Source organism: Bradysia coprophila, unplaced genomic scaffold (assembly GCF_014529535.1).
Source record: "Bradysia coprophila strain Holo2 unplaced genomic scaffold, BU_Bcop_v1 contig_138, whole genome shotgun sequence".
NCBI classification, from domain to species: Eukaryota; Metazoa; Arthropoda; class Insecta; order Diptera; family Sciaridae; genus Bradysia; species Bradysia coprophila.
The window spans coordinates 5,360,242-5,384,119 of NW_023503409.1; the positions used below are offsets into that span (position 1 = coordinate 5,360,242).

Sequence of the window (23,878 nt, forward strand, 5' to 3'; positions counted from 1 at the left end):
TAAGTGGTTCTGTTGCGTCCGGTTTCGTTTCGTTGGTTACTGATAGTACGCTGTAAGAATACGAACATTTATTTTGGATGGCCTAGATCGTATTTATCGCCTGATTTTTTTACAACATACAACGGAAGAGTTGCTTGAGTGTTTTATGTTTTTGAAATTTCTCACTCAGGCTTTAAGCAAGGTCGTAAATTATCCTTTATTTCGAGTATCCCCCAGTATTCAACGTTCGATCGTAAATTCAGGACTCCTTTGAAAAGTCTTGGAACTCTTTGAAATGATTTCTGCGCATAAAAGAGGAAGCTAGAAAACAGTTCATTTAAATTGCATAAACCAAAGAGTTAAGCTCATAATATAACCGACCAAAATATGTCTTCTTGTCACATTAACTTAAAGTAGCAACGCATTTAACACTTTTAGTCATACTTTGTGTTCTAATTTATGTAATTTCCCAAAAATAGTCGCACCACCTACATTATTGAAATAGTTTTCATTTAGTGACAGAAATATTTCCCTTTTCGAGTTCAGTCTAATTAATCTTTTGTTGCAAGCCATCGTATTGCGACTTACGTCTTCAAAGTAATGTCCAACACAATGTTGCCTTAATTAATTTTTTATTTTCTGCTAAATGTAATACACAAATTCATTTAAAACAAAATTTATTTCCCAAAAAAGATGCATCCTCTTCAATGTCACATCTCGCAAAAATAAGTTCTTTAGTTCGGAACGTTGTCAGCGTAAACAGTTTCTTTAAAAATAGGTTGTGCTCTGTTTGTTTGCTTATAATATCCCATCAGTTGAAAAATTATTATCTTGCAACAATGTTGTGGAACTGTTAACAAAAACACAAGATAATTAACTATGAAAATATCATAATAAAAGCTCTATTAAAAGCACACAAACAGAACGCTTACACAACGAACGGAACGAACACTGGTGTCCGTGTATATATAGTGGAGTCGCTTTAATCGTACATACACTTTAAAGCAAAACTGAATTCCTTGACCTATTACAATATAGAATTGGTTGTGTACGGTTAGTACAAATTTGTATTCTTTACTGTATACACCTTTTTGTAAAACTTTTTGTGCTTTTTTTCGAAGTTCTTTTATTGACTTGTTTCACATCATCTTCAGGAGGTTAAGTGTTGCGAATTTCGTACAATTTTTTTTTATTATATTTTATATTCATTCGATTGGGACTTTATGTTCAATGATACGACGCAGATGTTTAACCTTGAAGATAAAATATTTTTATCGAAACTTTTTCTATCTTAGCTCATTAGTGTATTAAACAGTTGCTAATAAATGAGTTTGTTGATTATTTCTGATTATTTTCCGAAAATTTTAAATATTCTTTTTGTCAACATTTTACATATTTTACCATAACGTTTTCAGGTACCACACTTTGTTCAAACATATTTTGCTTTGATAGATTACTGTTTTAGAAAATTACTATTTATTCACTGGATCTGTTTGTAACTTGTGGGTAATCAAAATACGCATGATACTATCATAGTGTACAACTAAAACAGACACTATTCGCACACTTTTTTTTAATTTGACGATCGCATGTGTGTATTTTCTAAAATTATACCGAAACGTATATTCTCAACCTATCAATATATAGATAAATAATCAATAAAAAGATGAATAACGTTGAACGTGTCATACCCGAGGTTATGCTTAGAACGTATCGGAAATTATTGTTGATTTTGATGTTTTAATTTTTTGGACGGGGCAAATCGTTAGAAATGAGAGTCAATATCCGCCATTTACCCATTTATACCCGTCATTTGCCGGTATTAATCCCGGGGCCGATCTAGTCATTCATTTGATTTATTTCATCCTCGAATGAAGCTTGAATCGGGTGTAATTCGGGTCATACGAAATTGACCTAAACACCTCGCAGAAAGCTCGACAATAAATCAATCAACTTATGATTCCGGTCTTTCCATTTTACATACAATTCCCTTAGTATGTAACGTATATATAGAATCACTAAACAGGTTAACTTAAGAAATGACCTGTCACGTTGAATCCTAAGTTGACCCTTTTTTTAGTGATTCTGTCGTAAATACTTTACTCACTGTGGGAATTGGAGGTGCAATGGAAAGCCAAAAATATTTACTATAAATCATACAGTCAAAGGCAGTCAATTTTCAGCATAAATTAGCTTCAGCTGTTTTACAGCTGATCCAAACAAACAATCACAACCGTTTATACGTCTTTATACGGTTTTACCACTATCATGCGCGTGCGTGTAGCAGCTTCAACCGTATGAACAAGGAAATCCAGTTTTGATTGTATGTGTGGATCAGCTGAAAGACAGCTGATGCAAATTTATGCTGAAAATTGACTGCCTTTGACTGTAATCCCTTTGATTTTATTATCAATCTTTCCACGAGATGTTTGATTAAATTTCGTGTGACCGGAATTAGACCCGATCCGAGCTTCTCGAATATTATTTGGTCACGGACATTGGAAAGTTACTTTTCATGCGAAGAAACTCAAACCTTAAAATACAGTTTAGGGAGTCTAGATAATTTCTCGTTAAAACTGAAATATTGCACGAGATAATCCACCCTGTAAAACGCAATTACCCACACGGCATAATACGTTATGTTTACCTCGAGTGTTTTTCGAAACATTTATTAACGGTTACATCAAGTACCATAAGAATTTGCAGTGCAAGTCATTACATGTTCGTTTACAAGACCGGATCATATCGAAAACCTACACATGTTTCTGCTTAAAGTTTTGACTTGAATTTTATAAGAAATTTATTTAAAAGAAAAAAATCAATCAACCTCTGCATTTCCTGTGTGTGTACATACATAAAGTGGTTCAGAGTAATTTATTTTCTTGTATGAAGAAATAGAGCAGTTTCATTTTACATATTACATATTACATACTTCCGAAATTGGAATTCTGTCATTATCTTCTTGGTCGTATGTTTCCGAATGTTTCTAATTTTGTTCAGTAAAATTTGATTTTTTTTTTTTCATTCCATGGCCTTAGTTAAAGTTCGCATTAATCCCTTAATCACAACATCAAATATTCTTATCTTTAACTCGTGTAAAACTATTTATATAAAAGAATTCATGTTAATGAACAAAAAAAGAAGAATCTTTCTGTTACAAATACTTCCTGTATAATAATACAATTTCACAATCTCGCAAACTAAGTGTCTGACGAACCGAACAAATTATTTTGCGTGTTATTATCGCTTTAAAAACTCAAGAAAACAACAAATTTATGAATGATTACAGCTTTACATGTATCATTAATGTGGGTGTTGGTTCACACCAGAATTATCTTGATGGGTTAGGAGTCAGACGTCGTCACAAGTAATTCGATGCACGACTGACAAATAACTCGTTTAGATCTTTTTTTGAATTATGAACTATATTTCGGCAACCAATTATATTTGTTTCATTAGCGCGATAATGTTTATGGTTAGTATGAATTAATAACTCTGTTAAAAATAGATTTGATTAGGTTCTTATTTCTCAATATTGAAACTCTATGACTGGAGTATGAAAAGCGAGGCGTATCACTCATACACAATTCAATATAGAAATAGGGACGTACAGTTTTCCATTATTTAACCAATTTTCCAAAACATGACCTCAAAATACCACCAGGTGTTTATACAATGTCATTTTCCTAGTGGTCAATTCCGTTGAGCGTAGAAGAGTATTAAAATTAACCTTGATTGATGTTATAGTTCCCATATTATTTTGTATTTTATTTTATTGATTTTTATTTCATGAAACGTAAGCTACGATACGTTTACCGAATGAATTTCATTTTCTTTTCATCTTTTATAAGTTGTTCGACTTTGTTGATACGTGCTGTGGTTACTCGTAGGAAGTTATTATTTGGGTGTAGAGCTTTTTTGTATAACATAGGAATTAGGAAGTCACTTTTAGGTGAGTCATAATTAATTAATCCGATGTATTCAATAAAATATTCCGTGTTTCTGTGGTTACATCTGTAAAAACTAATTTTACATTTTGTAAGGTTTTTTCTTTCAAATTAATTTATTATAACGTCAATGGATGGATAGCTACAGCTACACCGCAGACATTTTATTGTTTCATTTCTATAGAATATTACGTTATTCTTGATTTTCATTTCAAGACAATGAACAATAAAATAAACATTTTGCAATTCGTGGGACGATGCGCAGTTTTGATCAATTTCACCTTCACAGTCTTTTCAGTCTGAATTGATAGTCGCTGGTGTACTCTTTTGAACCGAGGTTTATCCCTTTTTTATGTTTAAGGGCTTTGTTGATAGTATGATGCAGAAATCAAGAAATGGAAAATAAAATTTGGATTTTTTGAGAAACATTTTCTCTCGTAACCTGCGATTTCTTTACCAAAGAAGACAGAAAAAAAACTCAGAATTTCTTAAACAAAAGTGACCTGTTTTAGGGTGTATCGGTTTTTACAGAACTTCTTACTTTCGTGAGTGCTCAGCTTGGACTTTCATAACTAATACTCAATGTACAGGTTAGGGTATCAAATTTCAGCCAAAATTTGCTACATCTGACTTTCAAATGATTTACTCATACTAACGAAATTGGCTATGCATGTTTATATGGCTCTATCACTACACATGCGTGCGTGTATTGCTAAATTCGTGTATAAACTATATCCTGTTTTGTTTGTAAGAGTGAAAGTTGAAAATCAGCTGAAGCAAATTCTGTAGATCATTTTCATTATACGGTACTCATCAACGTAACCCCACTTAATTTTTCGTCAAGTAGTCCTTAACCTCAATTAATGGACGTTAACTGCGTTCAATTTATTGGTTTTCACATGAAAATCGTTCGTTCAATTCATTCGAAATTTTTCGACATGTCTGACAGCTCTGAGATCCTGTGTGACGTTTAGAAGGTCATAAAAATGATCTATTGTGCTTTCATGTAAATCTATAAATCTGAAATTTAGGGATCTTGTTTCGAGTTATTAATTGCGCACATTTTCGTCAAATTGTATAGTGCAAACGTACAAACTTATAATCGGGGAGCTTTAACACTCAGTCACGATCTCAAAAAATATTTTTCAGAAATCATCTTTTTTGATGAATAATCTCTGATGTCTAGACATTAGACTACCATATTAACGCAAGTATTAACGTAAACCTAATCGACCGTAAAAATTCAACCTATGTGACTAAGATCAAAAACGACGAAATTTTAAAGATTGATCACGAGGCTAAATGATATGTTTAAGCAAAACTTTGTTTTACAAAAAATGATCGGACGTAGTCAATGATCAGTTTACATTTTATAAAAAACCGCTATGCTCCCTCTTTGTTTCGAATTTAATTGCACATACAGTGTATGTCATACACACCGTCGGTCTTATTCTCTTCTTTCCTAAATATCGCTAAATTGATTAGTAATCATTTTTGCCGGTTACATTCATGAAGGATTGCACAGTTTCCTTGTAATTTTTCTTCGAATTTTTATCTTTATGCCTGATCACTTATACATGCTCAGAAAGACCGGAAATTGTGTAAACAAATTGGCATAGGAGATCTTCATATTTCGAAACCAAAAGGACCTTTCACCATTTTTTTTTCAATGTATTTGTGAGCGCGTCAAAGAATGAATAAATCTTTTGTTTGCAAGTGTTTTCAGTCTAAGAAAACCATTCGAACGGATCACATTGTAAACATTAGTGTAATTTAGTGTTGAAGAAGTTGTAAACGAACGCATCGACATTAGCATTCAGGTAAACAATATTTCATTTGGCTGTAGCATTGCTTTCAAATGGAAAGTTTTGAATGCGAGAAGCTAGATTGAACGATATAAATTGTAATCGAAATAAGTTGACAATTCTCTTCAAATTCATTGAAGGTACAAAATAAAAAGGGAGATTCGCAGCAAGTTTACAAGAACGAACCAAGCCTGCGGTAAGGTATTTTCAATCTCACTCTATCAGCATTAAAGCTAAATTATAAATGGATAAGGTTTCAATGGTCGATTACTGAATGTGCGTGCAGTATAAGAACATAACGTTTTCCAATCTGTTGACCAGATTTTTGCCTGAAAACTGGCGTGGGCCATAAACTTTGTACAGCGTTTTATTATTTTAAAGATAGAGAATAGACGCTGCATCTTTTTAAAAATGTTTTTTCTCAGCTGTTTTACTTATTTATGAGTGACAGCTAGTCAATAAAAAATTGTCTCAGTTTTGGTATCTTGGGAAAGTTTTTATTTTCTTCAAAATTTACGGCCATAAATTCATTTTTTTTAAAATTTAATGCTATTGCTGCTCTGCTGCATCGACCGGAAAAATTTAGCTTTTCTGCTTTTCAGATATCGTTTGATTTTACACGTTACACTTGACTTTTCACCTTTTTCCCAACACAGACGTTGCTACAAAAGTTGAAACTCGAAATCAACCAATAATGGTGCACGTAATTTTAAAACGCGAATGCCTTGATGAGGACATTAATATTGAGTATAAACCGCCACCTAGCATCGTTGATCCAATAATAGTGCCGACGTATCAAACAACGATTTTGACCAAAAATGAAATTGTCGATGATCTTGGAATGGAAATTCAGATTGATGGAGAAATGACAATGCTTCGGCCTTGTTACGTCGCTGTAGATAAATTATCAGATCGTGTGCTACTGTCTGCGAAGTCTAAGTCCAAAACGTCTTTTAGTGAGGGGAAAAACGTATCAAATGGTCAAACGAAAATTAATAACTCTCTCAAACCATTTTCCTGCGATTTTTGTCCGAAAACATTTGCGCGAAAAGATTACCTCAACACTCACCGGCTGATGCATACAAAAGAGAAAATTTTTCAGTGCGACCAATGTCCAAAGAAATTCATTACGCAGAACTATCTCAATAAACACTTTCGTGCATCGCATCTTAAACCATTTGTATGTGTTGAATGTCCGATGAAATTTAAAACGGAATCGTTGCTGAAAAAACACAAACAAACGCATGAGCCATTCTGGACAAAAACTAAAACGTACGAGTGTTATGTGTGCAAAGAAAAACGACATTTTTGGAAAATCGGGCATCTCCTCAATCATATGAGATCGAGACACAGTTCAGAGAGGCCGTACCACTGTGAACAATGTCCGAAAACGTTTGCGGTTAAAGCATACCTAACTGCTCACAAAGCGACTCATTCATTGCGTGAAAATATTCATGAATGTAATGTGTGTCATAAATCGTATTATAGGAAGGTAATTCTTGCATCACATATGAAAAGTCACTACACCGATAGACCATTTAAATGCGAAAAATGTCCGAAATCATTTTTGCATAAAAGTGACTTGAGTCGTCATATTCAGACTAACAGCTGTAAACGAATCACACATCTACCCAAGGGATCCACATTTCAGTGCTACATTTGTTCGAAAGAACGGAAAACATTTTCCATGCTACGGAAACATGTATTGCTAGTCCACCTTCGAAACCATTCGAAAATATATTCTTGTGACAAATGTCCTAAAAAGTATACTTCGAGTAATCATTTACGGTTCCATCAACAGGCTATTCACAGTAATGAACGACCATTTGCCTGCACCTTATGTTCCAAGTCCTTCAATAACAAAGCATATCTTACCAAGCACGTTCTGGTCCATTCCAAGGAAAAGCCATTCGTCTGTGAAGTATGCTCAAAGGCTTTTTCTCATAAATCGAACTTAAAACGTCACGTAGTGACTCACGTTGGAGATCGGAAGTTCGAATGTACCGTCTGTTTCAAGAAATTCCTTTATCAGTCCACTTTGAATTCTCATAAACTTACTCATGTCACTGGTATTGAGTTTAACTGCACCGAATGCCCGAAAAAATATTTATCCCAAAGTGCTTTGAGGCGCCACAAAAAATTCACGCATACAGAACCAGATGTGAGACTCCATAAATGTGAATTATGTGAGAAGTCTTTCAAAGAAAATACAATTTTACAGTCTCATTTGCGAGCCGTTCATCTGCAATTGAAACCATTCGAATGTTCTAGATGCAAACGGAAATTCAGTGGTAGAGGACATTGCACTACACACGAGCGAATATGCAAAGGACCAAAACCATTTGGATGCAAAATCTGTTTCAAGAAATTTGAATCCAAAATGCGGTTAAGTGATCACTCGAAAATCCATACTAACACCGGTACTAAGAGATATTATGAATGTTACATTTGTAAATACTTATGCGAACATTCTTCGAACATGGTTGTTCATATGCGTAGTAAACACACTGATGATAAGCCCTTCGCATGTGACATTTGTCCTCATCGATGTTCTACTTCGTTTGCATTGAATACACATAAAATTGTTCATAACTCAGAAGTACTTTTCGCCTGTGACCGTTGTCCCAAAACGTTTAAAAGGAGCAAAAGTCTTCAAACTCATAAATTCACTCATGAAAACGGCGTTCGTAATAGCAAAAAAGTCTGGATCAAGGTGCCATTAGAAGCTACTGATTGATGGAAGTTCAGACATATTTTTAGATCGGAATTTTTTGTACACTTTTTTTTAACTTGTCAATTGCAATTATTATACGTATACTGTCAACGAAATTTCAATTCTTGAATAAACTAATTGAAATTTATAAGAAAAGTGATGTCGTTCGTTTTTTGTTTGTTGTTCTGTTTACGATGAGCACAATCTTGGTTCCTGCTTCCTGCACCAACAATATTTGATATTCTCTATTAAATGATGGATATACTTATAGCTCTTGGTTTTCATTTAAGACGAGTGTTTCTTTTGAAAATGGCTATGGCTACACAAGGGATTAAAACTTATCAAGTCCACTGTGAAACAATTCCTTTTTCAGCAATGCCCTTTTCAATAGAATCCCTCGACGTGTTATCCACCTGAGTAAAGTAGCTTCGCCCATAATAAACAAGATTTAATTACAATTATTTGTCTATGTTTATCCTTTCTTTGTGGTATTTTGTAGGCTGGTTTTTTTATCTGACGGTTGATGTTAATGTCATGCTCTGCTCATATCTGCGAAATAAAAAATTCAGATTTTCACCAATCTAAAAGAACTGGAAATCCTAATGTTTTTCTGTAATTAGAAGTTTATAAATGAAAACGGAAAATTTTCATGCCACGGCCACCACAGGACAAAATTTTTCTTACAATTCGGTCCCTTGGCATGCCAAATATAAATAAAAACTTCTAATTAATAGAAAAGTACAGTCGACATCAGTGAAATTTAGACAAGAATTTGCTCCAGCTGGTCACACAAACAATAGTCATTTGCGTATATCTATTGTAAACGGTAGATTTTAGGAAATCTCGCGAGTTGTAGCCCGAACGAAGTGAGACGTCGGCTGTACTTTTCGTACAGAAGTTTAAGAGATATTTAGAAGTTTTCATTCGAGTTAATTATGATCAATCGACTCTTTTGGAATATTGGTAAATTAACTCGATTTTTAAATAATGATAAAGTCAGTTGGTCTAATCCATAAAACTCGTTTACCGGCGGAAGAGTTCACATGTCGTATTTATTTTTTATTTCGTATTTAGTTCTTACTTGCCGCTGTTCGTTAGGATAACAAGATGTTGCTGCTGAATAATATCAATTTATGAAAATTAAGAGCTATGGCTGATTCAGCGATCACGTTTTTTTTTTCCTGTGAGGTAAGGTCGTGCGATGAAGTCTCGCATCAATTGTAACAATTCTTGCTCGGTAATAGCAATCGCACTCATATCTAGCTCTACCTCAGCATTGTTTCGATTTAATTGCTTGACGCAATAGAGCTATCAAAAACCTGATGATACAGTTGATTAAAGCATCGCGTAAACAACCAATAAAAACAAAATTAATACAAATTATGCCATCAAGTTTCGTGCATAATATGAACGAAATACTTTTTTATTCGATGTTATAGGGTCAATGAATTTTTTTTCATACATTAGTTGTGACGCAAATAATCAATCGAAACAAGTTTTGAAAAATGTAAATTCGAAAATATTTTCCGCGCTGTGTGACAGTAAACAGATATATATATATATTAAAAAAATGAACCAATGGTTGTTGTCACGTATACCACAAAATCTTACAGCATTGGCAAAATTCGGAATGTGTTTTTGTGGACACAATTTTCAAGAATTTGCAACAACTTGTAACTGCATTGCATAATCATAGGCATATAACAAGAATCCATTGTGTAAGTTGATATTGATGTAATTATAATGAACAGATTCATGACGCCAGTTCGAATGCGGGTTTTGTTTATAAATACATTTTAATCAATTTAATAAGTAATACTATACGGACTGGGAGTAGTAAACAACATTTTACTCAAATGCAATCAACTTTTATAATACTGGCTATTGACACAAAGTCATTTGACTTTTTAATGAGTGTATAAAACTAAAAGATAATCGTTTGGAAATTTAAAAAAAAATTCTAGTCACTCTGGAATAGGAATAGTGTCATTGTCCTTGACAGTCGTAATCGCAAACTTTATTTATAATGAACTTATATTATATCACAATTGTACATATTGGCTGCGATAAAAGTACCTACAATTTGTTTACTTCATAACAACTAATCATGACCAACGTATTTTGTCTGTATTCACCAACAGTGGACATTCGCTATCTACAAAATATCTTGCGAGTCTCGTTTATCTGTTTATATCTATAAAACTTGTTGATAAGTGAGGTAGGTGGTATATCTATTTTCGAACTACAACTGATAAGGTATGAAATATATATGTCGATGGAATGTTGAAACCCCGTGAGGCGTAATCATAAGTATTTTTAGTCCTACAAATTTTTTTCATGAAATACCACGAATTAATTTATATAGGAGATTCCGTGTATACCTGCTTAACTATCTTACACTCTCAGAATTTATGATTATGTGCAACAGGTTCTATACGACTGATATGCTAGGTGTTACTTAGTAATAAAAAACAAAATTTTTACCATTTCCGCTTTGTATGCTTGAAAGAAAACCTTTTTTGAACTTTTTCTTTGAACCCGAAGGTAGACTTCCGATTGTTATGTGGTCACCTTCTGTTCTAAGAACGAAGTAAACCATAAATACGCAATGATAAACTTAGTCTTAGAATAGCCTATGTGGTTTTCGGTCACAAGTACTGATAATAATTACAGGTTTCTTATCTCGTTGGTTTTTTAAATGATAATGAATACCACTTCATTTTGATTGATAGCTTTAACAACTTTGCATACAAACGACATTGTATCGTTTTTTTTCGTACTAAAAATTCAATTGTAGCTATTACGAAATTGTAGCCTCATTTAATTGAATGTGTACTTATCAATTAGGCGAAATTGGTCGAAAAAATGGCTTATCTCAAGACCAAATAAACGAACAAAATTGTTAAAAAATTGTTTGTATGGGGAATCGTTGCAATATAACACCAATAGCACTGTCTATGTTTGCATCGACATTGCATTTGTGCACGTGGTCAAGCATTTTTGATGACTTTGTAAAACAGAAAAGTGTCTTGAACCCTCTGATACAAAGATTAAAACCGATAACGCATCACTTTTCGTTACAGAAAATTCTCAATGACTCCATTGACTCCATTGTATAATATTTATAGAAATGTAAATTTAAAAAACGTTTAGAATGAATATCGAAACACGATTGTGCTGACGTCATGGAAACACAAAGCTTATCACTGTTTTCAGTTGAAATTTGCACAAGTCAAACAATCTCGATTGTGACTTTGTGTGACAAAGCAAAGGCAAATATAAAATGAATGTAGGAGATAAGACTAAATCGAATCTTGATTAATTTGGCGCCTCATTTTAATACAAGCCTCAGATCATGCCGAGTATATTTATGCTTTCTACGAAATGTAATTTATAATTTACAATTGATCATTCGCATCAAAAAGTTTTTTATTTTTAAATGATCAAAGACACTATGTTCATTCAAAATTTAAGTTGAAAAAAAATCTACGCGTTCAAATTAGTTTTATAAAAATAAAATTACAATTAATTCATTTTTGCACTGACTGCGAAATCGCACCTTGTCAGCACCTTGTCAGTTTGCTGTCTACTGAAATGTATGGAATTTATGAAATTTTTATTTTTTTTTGGTTGGTACCATTTGCTATGCAGTAAGTGAATATTAGCGCGAATACTTTGAATATGTAGTTTCAATTTGATTTATAAAAAAATTAAAACAATATTTACCCATGCCGTAGAAGTACTTTTGTCTTATAAAATCATAATTTATCGAAATAAAATAAAAAGTCCTGAATGCGAATGATTAATTCGAAACAAATAAATTTCACAAAGTTCGTTGACTTTGTGTGTAATATTACGCGCATAATACCAAGTTTTACGGTTCCCAAAATATTCAGATAAAGATACTTGTATGAAAAATCATTTGGATTTTCAAGACCAAAGCAGATTAACAACGCACCTACGCGTGTTTACTCGCAACGTAAACTATTAATGAATTCTGACTTACGAAGGGAAGTACATAGGAAATTTCCACGTCATTGCTGATAAGAATTTACTTCTTGTTTGCTGATATCTCAAACAACCTATATAATGTTGGAAGAAACTTCGTGTATTGTTCATAAATTCAAACTATTTAAATCTCAAGTTCAAAGTGTAGATGAAATGATTTTTAAGTGACCAAAATATAAATTCAGGTCGAAATACAGTCGGCGACTCTCAAATATGTGATGCATTTTGTGTCAGCTCTTTTCCGGCTGATCCATGCATACAAATTGAAGTGTTCTTACGTCTTTAAACGTTTTTTTTTCATGCGCGTACGTGTTCAATACCTATTCAATCCGTATCAACAAGCATAACAAATTTTGTCTGTATGAGTAGATCAGCTGAAAAACAGCTGAAACAAAATGCGTCACTTGTTTGAGGGTCGCCGACTGTAAATGGAAAAAGAATTTGCAAAAACATTTTTCGAATGCGTTGTTTTTTATCATAAGACCTGTGACCTTTGGCAAAAATGTTTCTGTTTAATGAACTATCAAATGACTGAATTCTAGCTAGCTACAATGCCGTGACATTTCAAGGTCATTCACTGCGTTTATTATTTAAACAAAATCACTGAAACAGAAATTATTATTTTTTTGTAATGTTTTCCATGAATCAAAGTCCGATGTTTGGATCATTAACAAAAATGTATGCAAAAATGAGCGACATTAAACCAGCCCGACCATTAAATTCGTATAAAAGTAATCCAATTAGATTGAATGAATTTCACGTTTGCACATCGACAACAATAACAACAACAACCTTGAGCTTGAATTACTGTACATATTTGCACAAATACGAGCTAGTAATCAGTTCCAATTACCATTTCCATAATGTTCATAATATTCTCGTAATTACAATTTTTGTTACACTTTCTTTGATTGCAAGAAAATGAACTGTAACGCAAACAATATCTTCTCACTCGAAAACATTGTGAACAATTGAGTATATATGGGTATTTAATTATGTGAACAAATGTACCTTCGACTTGATGAATAATATCTGTGTTTGAGAGAATCAAGTGATCAGCCTGATGGGGTACATATTTGTGTCGTTTTCAAATAAATTTTATCGAAGTGTTTAGTCACGAAGTCATATGAATCCTAATAGTTCATTTAAATCATTCACCGTAGTAATATTTTGGCGTAGATTCAGGGCGCCAATGACTTTTTTCTTCTATTTCTAAAAATATCTCAACAACGATTTACGTTTTACAATTTCAATACATTTTATTTTGAGTTGTATTTAAACGCCGGCTACACTGTCTGAGGCAGCCATAATAATGTAACCACATTCGCGCACACATACAACGAATGTATACAGTACAGATACATCGACCGGTATTATAATTATTTAAATATTTTTACCTCAGATGTAAACACAAGAAACAATGTATACGACGACCAGAACATTTTTATGTAGAAATGGTAATAAATGTTTTACGCTAAGTCCAAAGTTTTCTTACACTTTTTTGCACTTTGTGTATATTATATTACGGCTTTGAAATGGGGATTTTGCTGTTTTCAAAGTCATTCTATATGACGGCTACAATTGGATTGTTGGGGATTTTATGATTATTGTTATTATTGAATTTAAATTGCAGTAACGTGTTTTATTTATGTAAATGTTGGTTGTTTTACTCGATAAATTGTACAATTTATTGCTAAGCCAAATCGGTTTTTTATTAGACTTTATTTCTAAACAATAGTTGGGCGTGGATAAACTAAAAGCATAGGTGAGAAGCGAAATTTCACTTTTTAACCTACTCTCTCCTGCCTCTCTCCTCTCATTCGGAAATTTTTGTCGTCGTTTAGAGGAACAACATTACCTAGAACAAAAGGAAAAGAATGAATCGCGTCCGTTGTAACTTTTGACCCCGGCTTTCATACGACAATTCTGTAAGAGAACATAAATCCATAACATACCAACGACTGAGACAAGATCTGCCGCAATTCGGAAGAAAAAACAATTTCCAATTACTGGAAATTCTTTTGTTATTTCCACTGGAAAATGTTTTTTATCCAAATTACGGCAGAGATTGTTTTCATTTGCACACTTTTGTTACTAAGCCGATAGAGCGTATCGCATTCACGTGTGCTCTTTTTTTTGAAGATGTTTAAAGAGTCAAATTTTGGTTGAAATTTTATTTCTCTTTTGTTGGAAATAATTCATTTTTTCAGACAACAAAAGGAAAAAAATGCATTGTCTGAGTCTTTTACACGTTTCTTGCAGAGATTAGATAAGATTTTGTAATTCTAATTAATGGCTGAATGTGCCTAGCATCTACATTAAATAAACCTGACATTTTATGTCTGCCGGTAACGTCACCATTTGTACTTAATAAAGAAATTTATCTCCAATAAATCAATCAATTTAAAGAGAATAAGCCCATCATGCTGAACAGATACTCCAATGCTATAATATTGCCATAATAGGGAGTACTGCATCGCAACACATAACATTTTTATTGGCACTCTGATGTACACGTTTCGTTCCAAATTCTTGTGCGTCAGCAAAAACTAATTTCTCAACACCCACGGTGCCACAGTACAACAGTAATTTTATATATTTCTCTACTTCTACTTGTTGAATGCTCCGCATTTCGGGAGACATTTTTTGCATAATGTTATTGAATTTCGTATTTGTATAACTGTAACGACAAATGTGTAATGTAATGTAACATGTAATTACATTCCGACTGACTCACTCAACGTTCGAGAGTGTATCATCTCAATTTATCTCTGCAAAATGTTTTCATAAAATTATGGAATTCCCTCTGGTTTTTACTCAATGACGTTTAATAAGTGGGCACACAATGATTCCGAAGTTATCAAAAGAGCTGACATTTAACTGGGAAAGTGTTACTGTCTTATTGCGCTGAGATAATGACATTGTTTTTCGTAATACACTTCCATTTATGACGGCTGATCATAAAAGAGATCTACAACTGATTCGACTGTAAACGTAATTTTCACAACAGCTTATTGAGTCATGTATCCAGGCCAAACAACCAGTCATTCGTCTGTTAAGGCGGAATGTCTTTGCAAACACTTCCACATTCGTAGCGACAATGTATTCATGTATATATGTAGGTTGGTCAATATTTTTTTAAACTCAATTCAAAAATAGAAGTCAAATAATGCAACGGAATCCTTGATTTTGTCTTCATTTTAATATATTTTCAATTTGAAAAACCAATGCTAGTGAGAGCAAGTCTTCTTTAGGATGTTAAAATCAGTGCGTACGATATAAACGATAACCCGAAACATTTACTATTTGCACGATTTACCGTATTCATTTGAGTTTTAGTTAAAGTTTTGTAGTTAGCCCAACCAATATGCTTAACGAACAAATTATTTTGATGAATTTTCCTTTTTATCTTTTCAGTTTAACGTTGCTATTCAAGACCAGCCAGACGTTCTGCTCGAGACGAAACGTGTACTAGATAACACACCTGGTGATACGACAATAGCAAAGTTTCCACTATGTGTCGAAATAACTTTGGAAACTGTGGAAGGAGACAAAATGAGCCTTGAAGTGTGGTCATTGAATATAATATCTGACCAAAACGATCCATTATTTAGAGCTCACTATGGGGTAAGATGAGACGATGTCAATAAATTTTGATGGGAATCGCTTTACCAATTCAAATTTCTTTTACATCTCAGCAAACGTATAATGGTATGAGCATACTGTTGAAATCATTAATAGCCGTGACGAGAGCAACGCCAGCCTATAAATTGTCCCGAAAACAAAGTCCCGATTCGTATAACATTTTTTATCGAGTATATGCGGGCGAACCACTTACTCATAATTTAGGTGGGTACATTATTTGTGTGATTTGTGTTGCGTAGCGCCGTGCAATAAAATTATAATCGAAAATGATCCATACCATTTGGTTGTTCGATCGTGGTTTCATTATGTTTCCGATTCAAAAATATACGGGGACGGCAATCGTTTGTCTGTGGGTTTAAATTTAAAAAAATAATAATATTTGATTGAGCTGCTGCAATGCTGCATTCATGAGGCCATTCACGTTCAATCGTTGAATACACTTACTCCGACACTGTGTGCATCATACGTGATATTGTTCACGTATACGTTTGTATGTATATTACATTCAATCTACCAGTCTGTATGCGATTCATTCAATCCAAAATATAAACAAATTAAGTAGTGGAAATAATGTCTCAGTTCTATGCTGTATTCGTATATGGTTGTGAAAGAGAATCATTCGCTCAGTTAAACGTTTGATGCAAACAGTGTCGGTCGTTTATTATATAATTCGCGTCTAGTCAACGGAATTGTAGGTAGCGTTTAGTGGATAAAGTTTTGCCATTACTTGTTATCAGTTGACGTTTCAACAGTAAAAAAAAGAAAATCAAATTTCTTATCAAGTTACAGTGAAAGTTTCGGTTTTCTTAACATTTTTCTCTTCGCACACTCCATACCGAATTAGCATAACCGAAGATGTGTTTCAGTTGAACGACAAAAAACCGATTTCAACGTGTTGTGAATATTATTATATCCACATTCAATGCAGTATTACTTGACGCCAGTAGTCAGTACGAATAAGTACATCATTCGGTGTAGCTCAGTCAGTGGTTGCTCATAAAATTTTTTGAAAATATTTTTTATTTTTTGTCGGTATCGGCTGTGTGTATATAGTATTGAAAACAGTATAGAAAAGAATTCTATAAACTATTTGCACATATTGTGATGAGTTGGAATTTTTAAATGAACCACGTCGATTGTTAAACATAAAATTAAGTTTGCCTTGCTTCCGCAAAAATAACAAAATAAAAAAGCAACAGTAAATCACACAACATTCAGAACTTATAAACGAAAAAATTAAAATATTAAAATATTATTCGTGGTGCAATTATATCGTTATTAACATTGAAATTCGCGTGAACAATAAATTTCATTTTGCGAAAATGGTGTACACAGGTGAAGGATTCAAACAAGTACGTGTCGGCCAACTAGGCACTGCAGCTGGTACATTAAGCATGGCTGTGGCATATCGCACAAAGATGACCATATCGCCGACACAGACCGGACGAGACAATACCATCATGTTAAAAAGTGATCACTTTTTGAAGGACTTAAGTCCAAAGAATATTCGCTACCATCACGCCAATAAGAAAAAGTGAGTAATTCGGACCTTTAAGCAACAATTATGCTCATCTGTTATCGAAAATAAGCGATGAGCTTCCAATGAAAACAAGTGGTGAAGTAAAAGATCTCGTAAACAAAAGAAGTAACAGATTTATCGGTGATACGTTGACCGCTTTTAAAAGATTATTAAACGCTGAACGTAGTAGAAGTATTTGATTTTGAATGGAAGTTGTGGGTGGTAAGCCAATGTGAGAAAGAAATTGTCGATCTAAAGAGAATCGGTGAGGACCAAGCATTTTTCATTTTTTTCTCTGCCAAAGTGTTCGACAATCAAAAACTTGGAGATAGTTTTCACAAATAAAGTAACAGATTTACTGATTTTGTTGCGATTCCCTTACTACTTCTAAGAGATTGAATCTATTACATCTTATGTTTAAGTTATCTTCGAAATCATACGAATTCTTTTACTTTATCAATTTTTACGTACATTTTGCTACATAGTAGAGTAAAACAAAAAGCTCATGGTTTATGCCAAACACACCGTTTCTACGAAATTAGGTCCTAGAATTGATAGCTGACTCAATCTTCGTGTTACATTTGCAACAAAAACACTTTAGCAACACTTTTAGTGCACTGATCCTCTATCATAAATACTCTATAGATAAACAGCTTGTCTTACTTGTTCTTGTTACGATGTCCAACATTTGTAATATCTTCTCGTATTATCTCATACTTTCACAATTTGCTGTCCGATTAAAGTGGGCAAATTCCGTGCCGATAAACTTTAGATATCATCGGGTAAAGTGGTATCTCACTATCGAACAAAAATTTATTCGATTTTTTTTTGGTCGTGCATTTCAATTCCAATATTTCTTATCGTTCTCCTTGCAATAATAATCAGAACGATAAGATTCTTTGTTGCTGTTTCTGTAAATTAAATAAAAGAGCAACAACAAAGTCCACGCCAAATTCAAATTTTTATTATTTATTCACGTGCATACATTATCACCTTTAATTGGGTCTCATTTGCAGTATATAGTCCAGTATACAATATTGCAGTTCATGCATTCAATCACATTATATTTATAGCAAGAAAGAGAATAATGAAAAAAAAAAGAATTCCTTGGACAGTGAGTTCAAGAGCAATATAGTACTTGACAGTCGCGTCAATACAGTAACGAAAATTTTCTTTTCTTTCTTCAATTCTTTTTTGCTTTAGAATATAAAATAGTTGATTGTCACTGTGACATCGGGGTTTTCTTCCCATTCATTCATTGATGTAAATAATGCCGGTATTTTTTTCCTTATGAAATCATTACACTTCATGCTTATAACATCAACAAATCCATTGTTTTGTCATAAACAGATATTTATCGTCGACTGAAAAAAAGTGCTATGCATCTCACATCCCAATTTATTATTTATTCAGAAACTAATGCGTCATTTCATATTATAATACGTGGTCACATAGTCGCTACGAGTTTGTTTCTGTGTTTGCTGGAAAGATTTTGTATAATCAATTGTTTTTATCGTACACACAGCATAAAGGTCAATAGGTGGATAATTTCCATACAAATTTTTTGGTAAAAACATTTTGATTGTTAGGATGAGATGTAATTATATTGTTTGTGTTTAGATTCTATTGTAACAAACTCAAGACTGACCTTTTCATTAGATAAGTTGTAGCTATTTTCGTAAACGATTACACACATCTGTTATCGACAACAGCGACAATAATAAACTGTGCGTACTGGTTAGGGTGATTTTGTTTAGCAGAATGCATGTTAGAACAATACCCGCTCATTCCAAATTAGTCAACAGTGTATGATTCTATAAAGGAATGAGATGGTATTTTGACAGTTATTGGTTAAAATCATTGAAGTAGAAGATTAACTACAAGATAGGGTAAGCCAGGGCAATAGAATAAGTTATTACACCGTGGTGACACTACTTCAAGGTGAATTCTAAACACGAATTTCTTTTTCAGTGAAAAGAAGGTGATTGATCTTGACAAGCCATTGAAGCCTGGTGCCTTCGTCGATACATCAAAGATCAAACAATATACTGAAGAAGATTTTATCCTCCCGGAAACTCCTCCATTCAGCTGGCTACTAAGGAAAACAAAGGTGAGCTTGAGACATTGATGAATTGAAGATCGTTCGATGTCATAGAATTATCAATTTACTCATCGAATTTATGTCATTTGTAGGAGGAGGAACTGGGAACATCCCCCAAATCAGACGACGAATCTCAAATAAAGTTAGGTGTCTCACCATCAAAAACTGACATATCGATGAACAATAACACGGTTCCGTTACGGGGCTCCGGTGAAGCTATCGCCAAATCAAATAGTCCACCATCATCTGTACTGGACAGCAAGCGATCGTTTCGGGGTGGCAAAAAGTTACCGCCAGAAGATGAACGTTTAATGAAAGAACTGGTGCGTCTCCTATGACCTTTTTGTGATGTTTACCGAAAGTTTCATTGTTTCAATTCTTTCACAGCATTTTCCATTTGCTACACCGAACACACCAATGAATGATTTGGCAAAATTTTATCGTGACTGTTTCAATGCGCCGCCACTGCAAGAATTCACTCACACACCGGTCGAAGAGGAAGTTACCGTCGACGATTTGACAATGCAGCTGGAACAGTTCGAAACATCACTCGGCGATTACGATGCGTTAGTAACATCGATATGCAGTCAATCCGTTGACAACAATTCGAATAGTTAGAATGGGTTTTTTGGTTGTTATTTTTTTGCTGATCAATACGGTCTTGATTGCGTATTCTGTTGCATGGTGAATATGCCAATAACATAAAAAAAGAGGAAAAAACGATGACGATTTTGTGTTAGATTTTGAATTATGCGCAAAATGTGGTAGGGATGTTGGTTCATTTTTGACTGAATTTTTTTTCGGTTGTAAAAATGCTTTAGGGAGAGAATCGGTGAGAGAAATTTTGCAAAAATGTGTAAAATGGTGAGAGACTATGCCATATAAATTCTCTAACTTAACTAAGTCTGCGAAAATACAAAACTGTTTCATTTAATAAAACGAAAGAAATGAGAAATTTGTTCCTTGCGCAAGTAGAGAAGACATACAGCGATAGATAGACAATGAGAGAAAGAAAAATGTTAATTTATTTGTGTTGATTTTATGAATTTTTCCATTTATTCCGTTTTTTTTTTTTTTTGTTTCGGTTAATTGATTTGACAAAGCCAAATTGTCGTTCTTTGAATGTTCGTGAGAGAAAGAAGAAAAGAGATTCTGTAGAACAAATTTTTATACAAATTTTTGATATTTTTATAAAATGTGAAAAACATGGAAAAATATAAATTAAAAGAAAAGTTTGTGAGAAACTTAAAAGCTTAAATTTTTATAAAAGAAAACTGAATTATGTGAAACAATTAACTCTATTTACACATGAACACAGTGTTGTATTAGATCAGAAGAAGAATATTTATTTGCTCTATTTAAAATATTGTTATTATCGGACACATTGTCATCGATGATATTTTTTTAAACTAAAATTACTTCAGTTAATATTACTTAAGAGAGTTAAAGAGAAAACGAAACAACAGACACAAAAAAAAATATTTTTCGTTTTATGAAAAATATCAACCATAAACCATTAAAACTAGTAAAAAACTATCGCGCCGCAAACTTTCTACGTGGAAAAATGAAAATTTTGTTTGACAAATTTTTATTTTGTAGGAAATGTTTGTTTTGATGAGAGCCGAGCTGTGCGGCCCGAGTGCTGGGGCCGAGTTTAGTCATTTTGCTTAGAATTAATTATTCTGATTCTGATGGTATGACCATGAAATATTTTTATGTTTATACAGCAATATGTTTGACAAAAACGCACTTCCGATGGGTCTCATTTGGAGAAACGATTTTTTTCGGAATTTCCATAGCTTTCCCAAAATTTATTTGTTTTCTGAAATTTACCGAAATTTGGAATCTCGAATTCAGAGAATTCTGTTCTTAAATTTGTTCGGTTTTGGTCTACGAAGACACTACCAAAGTACAAACATCTTGTCATTTGTCACATTATTAACAAACTTTAATTGCCCAGCACCTAATAGTCTATAACTTAATGATGAAGTCAACGTAAAACAATTACTGTTGACCAGCTGGAGCAAAAATGTGTACAAATAGTGGAAATTGATCGATGTACATGCATCTACGCGTAAATTTTAGCAAATCAATTTAAATGAGACCCTCCGATGAAGAAACAAAAAATAAAACCCCGTCGTCAGTTGAACAGAAGAAATTGGAAATGATTTTTGTATTGGTTGAAAATAGTTTAAGCGCTGAATATTATGTTTATAATCAACAGATTGATGCAAAGTTGTTACGGGCTTTTATATTAAATACAAAGGTTTTTTGAAAGATGAAAATTTATAATTTTTTTAATTTGCTTTTTATGCGAGACGTTTTGTTTGAAGTTTTTACCCATATTATCATAATGGCATTCGAATGATGGACAATGAATGGGATTATTTGAATGGAAATGTTAAAGGATAGGATGATCTCAGAGTTACCGTTTTGGAAACAATAGAAACATATTCGTTCGTTTCATAAAATGGACTTCATGTGATATCCAATATGCAACTTCAATCGGTTCGATAACTTACTACTTTAATGAAAGAAATTCGAAGAAAATTCAATTCAATTTCCATCCAGATGTTTACTGTTTTCTCTACATTCATTGTGCATTGTTCATTAGAATTAAGTTAAAAGTAAGAAGACAGAACTTTTTACGCTCTAATTAATCTTAAAACATTAGTCTTTTACAAACGGCAAACCGATCTGGCTTATATGGCTCATATTACAAATCCTTGAATTAAATCTGTTATTTCCATTGTTCAAACTGTTCTTTTTTTAAATGTCAAACAACAAATCTTCTACTTCATTGACTTTTACATTTTCCTGCTATTAATAATAGAATAGATCCAAAACCCATCGTGGATGTTCGTAACAGATGGCTGGGCCGTTTCTAAGAGATTAATAACATCAAATAAACTATAGAGACTGTTCAGAGCTTGATGCTCTTCTAACAAATTAACACAATTGAGTTAAAAATGAAAGTCGAAAAGCGAATTGAATGTCAGTTACAATTTCGCGTTCGTTTTGTATTATTCTTAACTGTGACTAAATAGGACTGAATAGAGCCGAATGGTTTAATGTTCTTTTTTGTACCGAAAAATCGAAATAGAAAATGGAAATAGTAATAATCGAAAGCATAAAGCACGATAACAGTTATTCGATAAATTGAGATAAATTGGGATAGTAAAAATTGCGCAAAGAAAAGAGAAAAAGAGAGAAGAAATATTGAATTTAATAATCAAATGAAATTTTGTACCTCACACACCGGCTATACAAACCCTAAATCATTAAAACGTCTCTTTTTACATTAAATCTATACTTAAATCACCACCCATACAATATGAGAAAAATAAGCTTGCAGATTAAATAAAAAAATCTTATTTACGCAAACGTTTTCGTAGTTTTTTTATTTTTTATTTTAAATAATTTACTTTTAGGTAACCGAGACGTCGAGTGTTTAGTACGAAACATCAAAATCTATCCTTACTGAAGCATTACCTAATGATATCTTGACTTGCGAGTAAATGAACTTACGATCTTAAGACATTTTTGCACAGTTCTGTACGTGTTAGATCTTCAGCTGCAACATTTTTGACCTGATCAAACTGACAAACAAAATAGGAAAGGAGGTAGATCGTCATGCAAACAATTACTAAAAGACTGAAAACCTTTTTCAAATTGGCAAGCGTATCGTTCCATCTATCCAATAAAAGTTGCTGATATCGAATATCGTCGGATATTTGGATTTTTGATCCTTAATGTAATTAGCCTAGAGTAAGGCTCAGAATCGTTCAGAAATGATACATCTCATAAAGAGACTTAATCTTTTACCGGTCGTATTGAAAAGGCAGAACAACTCACCGACACAACTCCACAACAAAAGACGGCAAGCATATGACCAGTATTATTATTAAGTTTATTACTTCCATCGATCAAAGTATTTTTAATCGATTGATTTCAAATCTTGTACTTCAATTTTTTAACATTTATTTTACCATATTACCATGTTACCCACATCTTGTCATTATTTTTGTCGTCGTTATCGACAACAGATGAATAGCCCTATGTGACAGGTTAACGGAGTTTTTCTTAACTCTCAAGGTTCAAATTAAGTGAGAATTGATTGAGAGCAAACTATCGAAGACGATGATTGTCCTGAAATTTCCT

At 33.1% G+C, this 23,878-nt stretch overlaps 2 protein-coding genes and 1 long non-coding RNA gene across 5 annotated transcripts in view; 2 read left to right on the forward strand and 1 right to left on the reverse strand.

The window, feature by feature from the left end:
* LOC119073691 overlaps positions 1 to 13,270 on the reverse strand; it is a 26,710-nt gene extending 13,440 nt beyond the window's left edge. Inside the window, exons 1-3 of the long non-coding RNA XR_005087071.1 lie at positions 13,261 to 13,270; positions 10,290 to 10,295; positions 7,786 to 7,797 (exon numbers count right to left, since the gene is read on the reverse strand). This is a non-coding gene — a long non-coding RNA (uncharacterized LOC119073691). The remainder of the gene's footprint in view (positions 1 to 7,785; positions 7,798 to 10,289; positions 10,296 to 13,260) is intronic.
* LOC119073542 (autophagy-related protein 13 homolog) overlaps positions 1 to 21,056 on the forward strand; it is a 27,149-nt gene extending 6,093 nt beyond the window's left edge. For both annotated transcript variants that reach the window (XM_037179089.1, XM_037179090.1), the window contains exons 2-7: positions 15,870 to 16,079; positions 16,151 to 16,301; positions 17,433 to 17,631; positions 19,588 to 19,726; positions 19,810 to 20,040; positions 20,105 to 21,056. In XM_037179089.1, the coding sequence (XP_037034984.1) occupies positions 15,870 to 16,079; positions 16,151 to 16,301; positions 17,433 to 17,631; positions 19,588 to 19,726; positions 19,810 to 20,040; positions 20,105 to 20,335 (1,161 nt within the window). In that variant the 3' untranslated portion in view covers positions 20,336 to 21,056. The remainder of the gene's footprint in view (positions 1 to 15,869; positions 16,080 to 16,150; positions 16,302 to 17,432; positions 17,632 to 19,587; positions 19,727 to 19,809; positions 20,041 to 20,104) is intronic.
* On the forward strand, positions 5,581 to 23,101 carry LOC119073567 (gastrula zinc finger protein XlCGF52.1-like). Of its 2 annotated transcripts, XM_037179124.1 has the most exons (4): positions 5,581 to 5,746; positions 5,872 to 5,927; positions 6,388 to 7,495; positions 22,694 to 23,101. In XM_037179124.1, the coding sequence occupies exons 3-4, from the start codon at positions 6,426 to 6,428 to the stop codon at positions 22,707 to 22,709; spliced, it is 1,086 nt and encodes a 361-aa protein (XP_037035019.1). In that variant the 5' UTR covers positions 5,581 to 5,746; positions 5,872 to 5,927; positions 6,388 to 6,425; the 3' UTR covers positions 22,710 to 23,101. The 2 variants fall into 2 exon arrangements, with proteins under 2 accessions (XP_037035019.1, XP_037035020.1); XM_037179125.1 differs by having other exon boundaries at positions 5,581 to 5,932.
* The last annotated feature ends 777 nt before the right edge of the window (positions 23,102 to 23,878 follow it).

Bases quoted from the DNA above. Each gene is read 5' to 3' on its own strand.
- LOC119073567 (XM_037179125.1), top strand. From the start codon at position 6,426: ATGGTGCACGTAATTTTAAAACGCGAATGCCTTGATGAGGACATTAAT.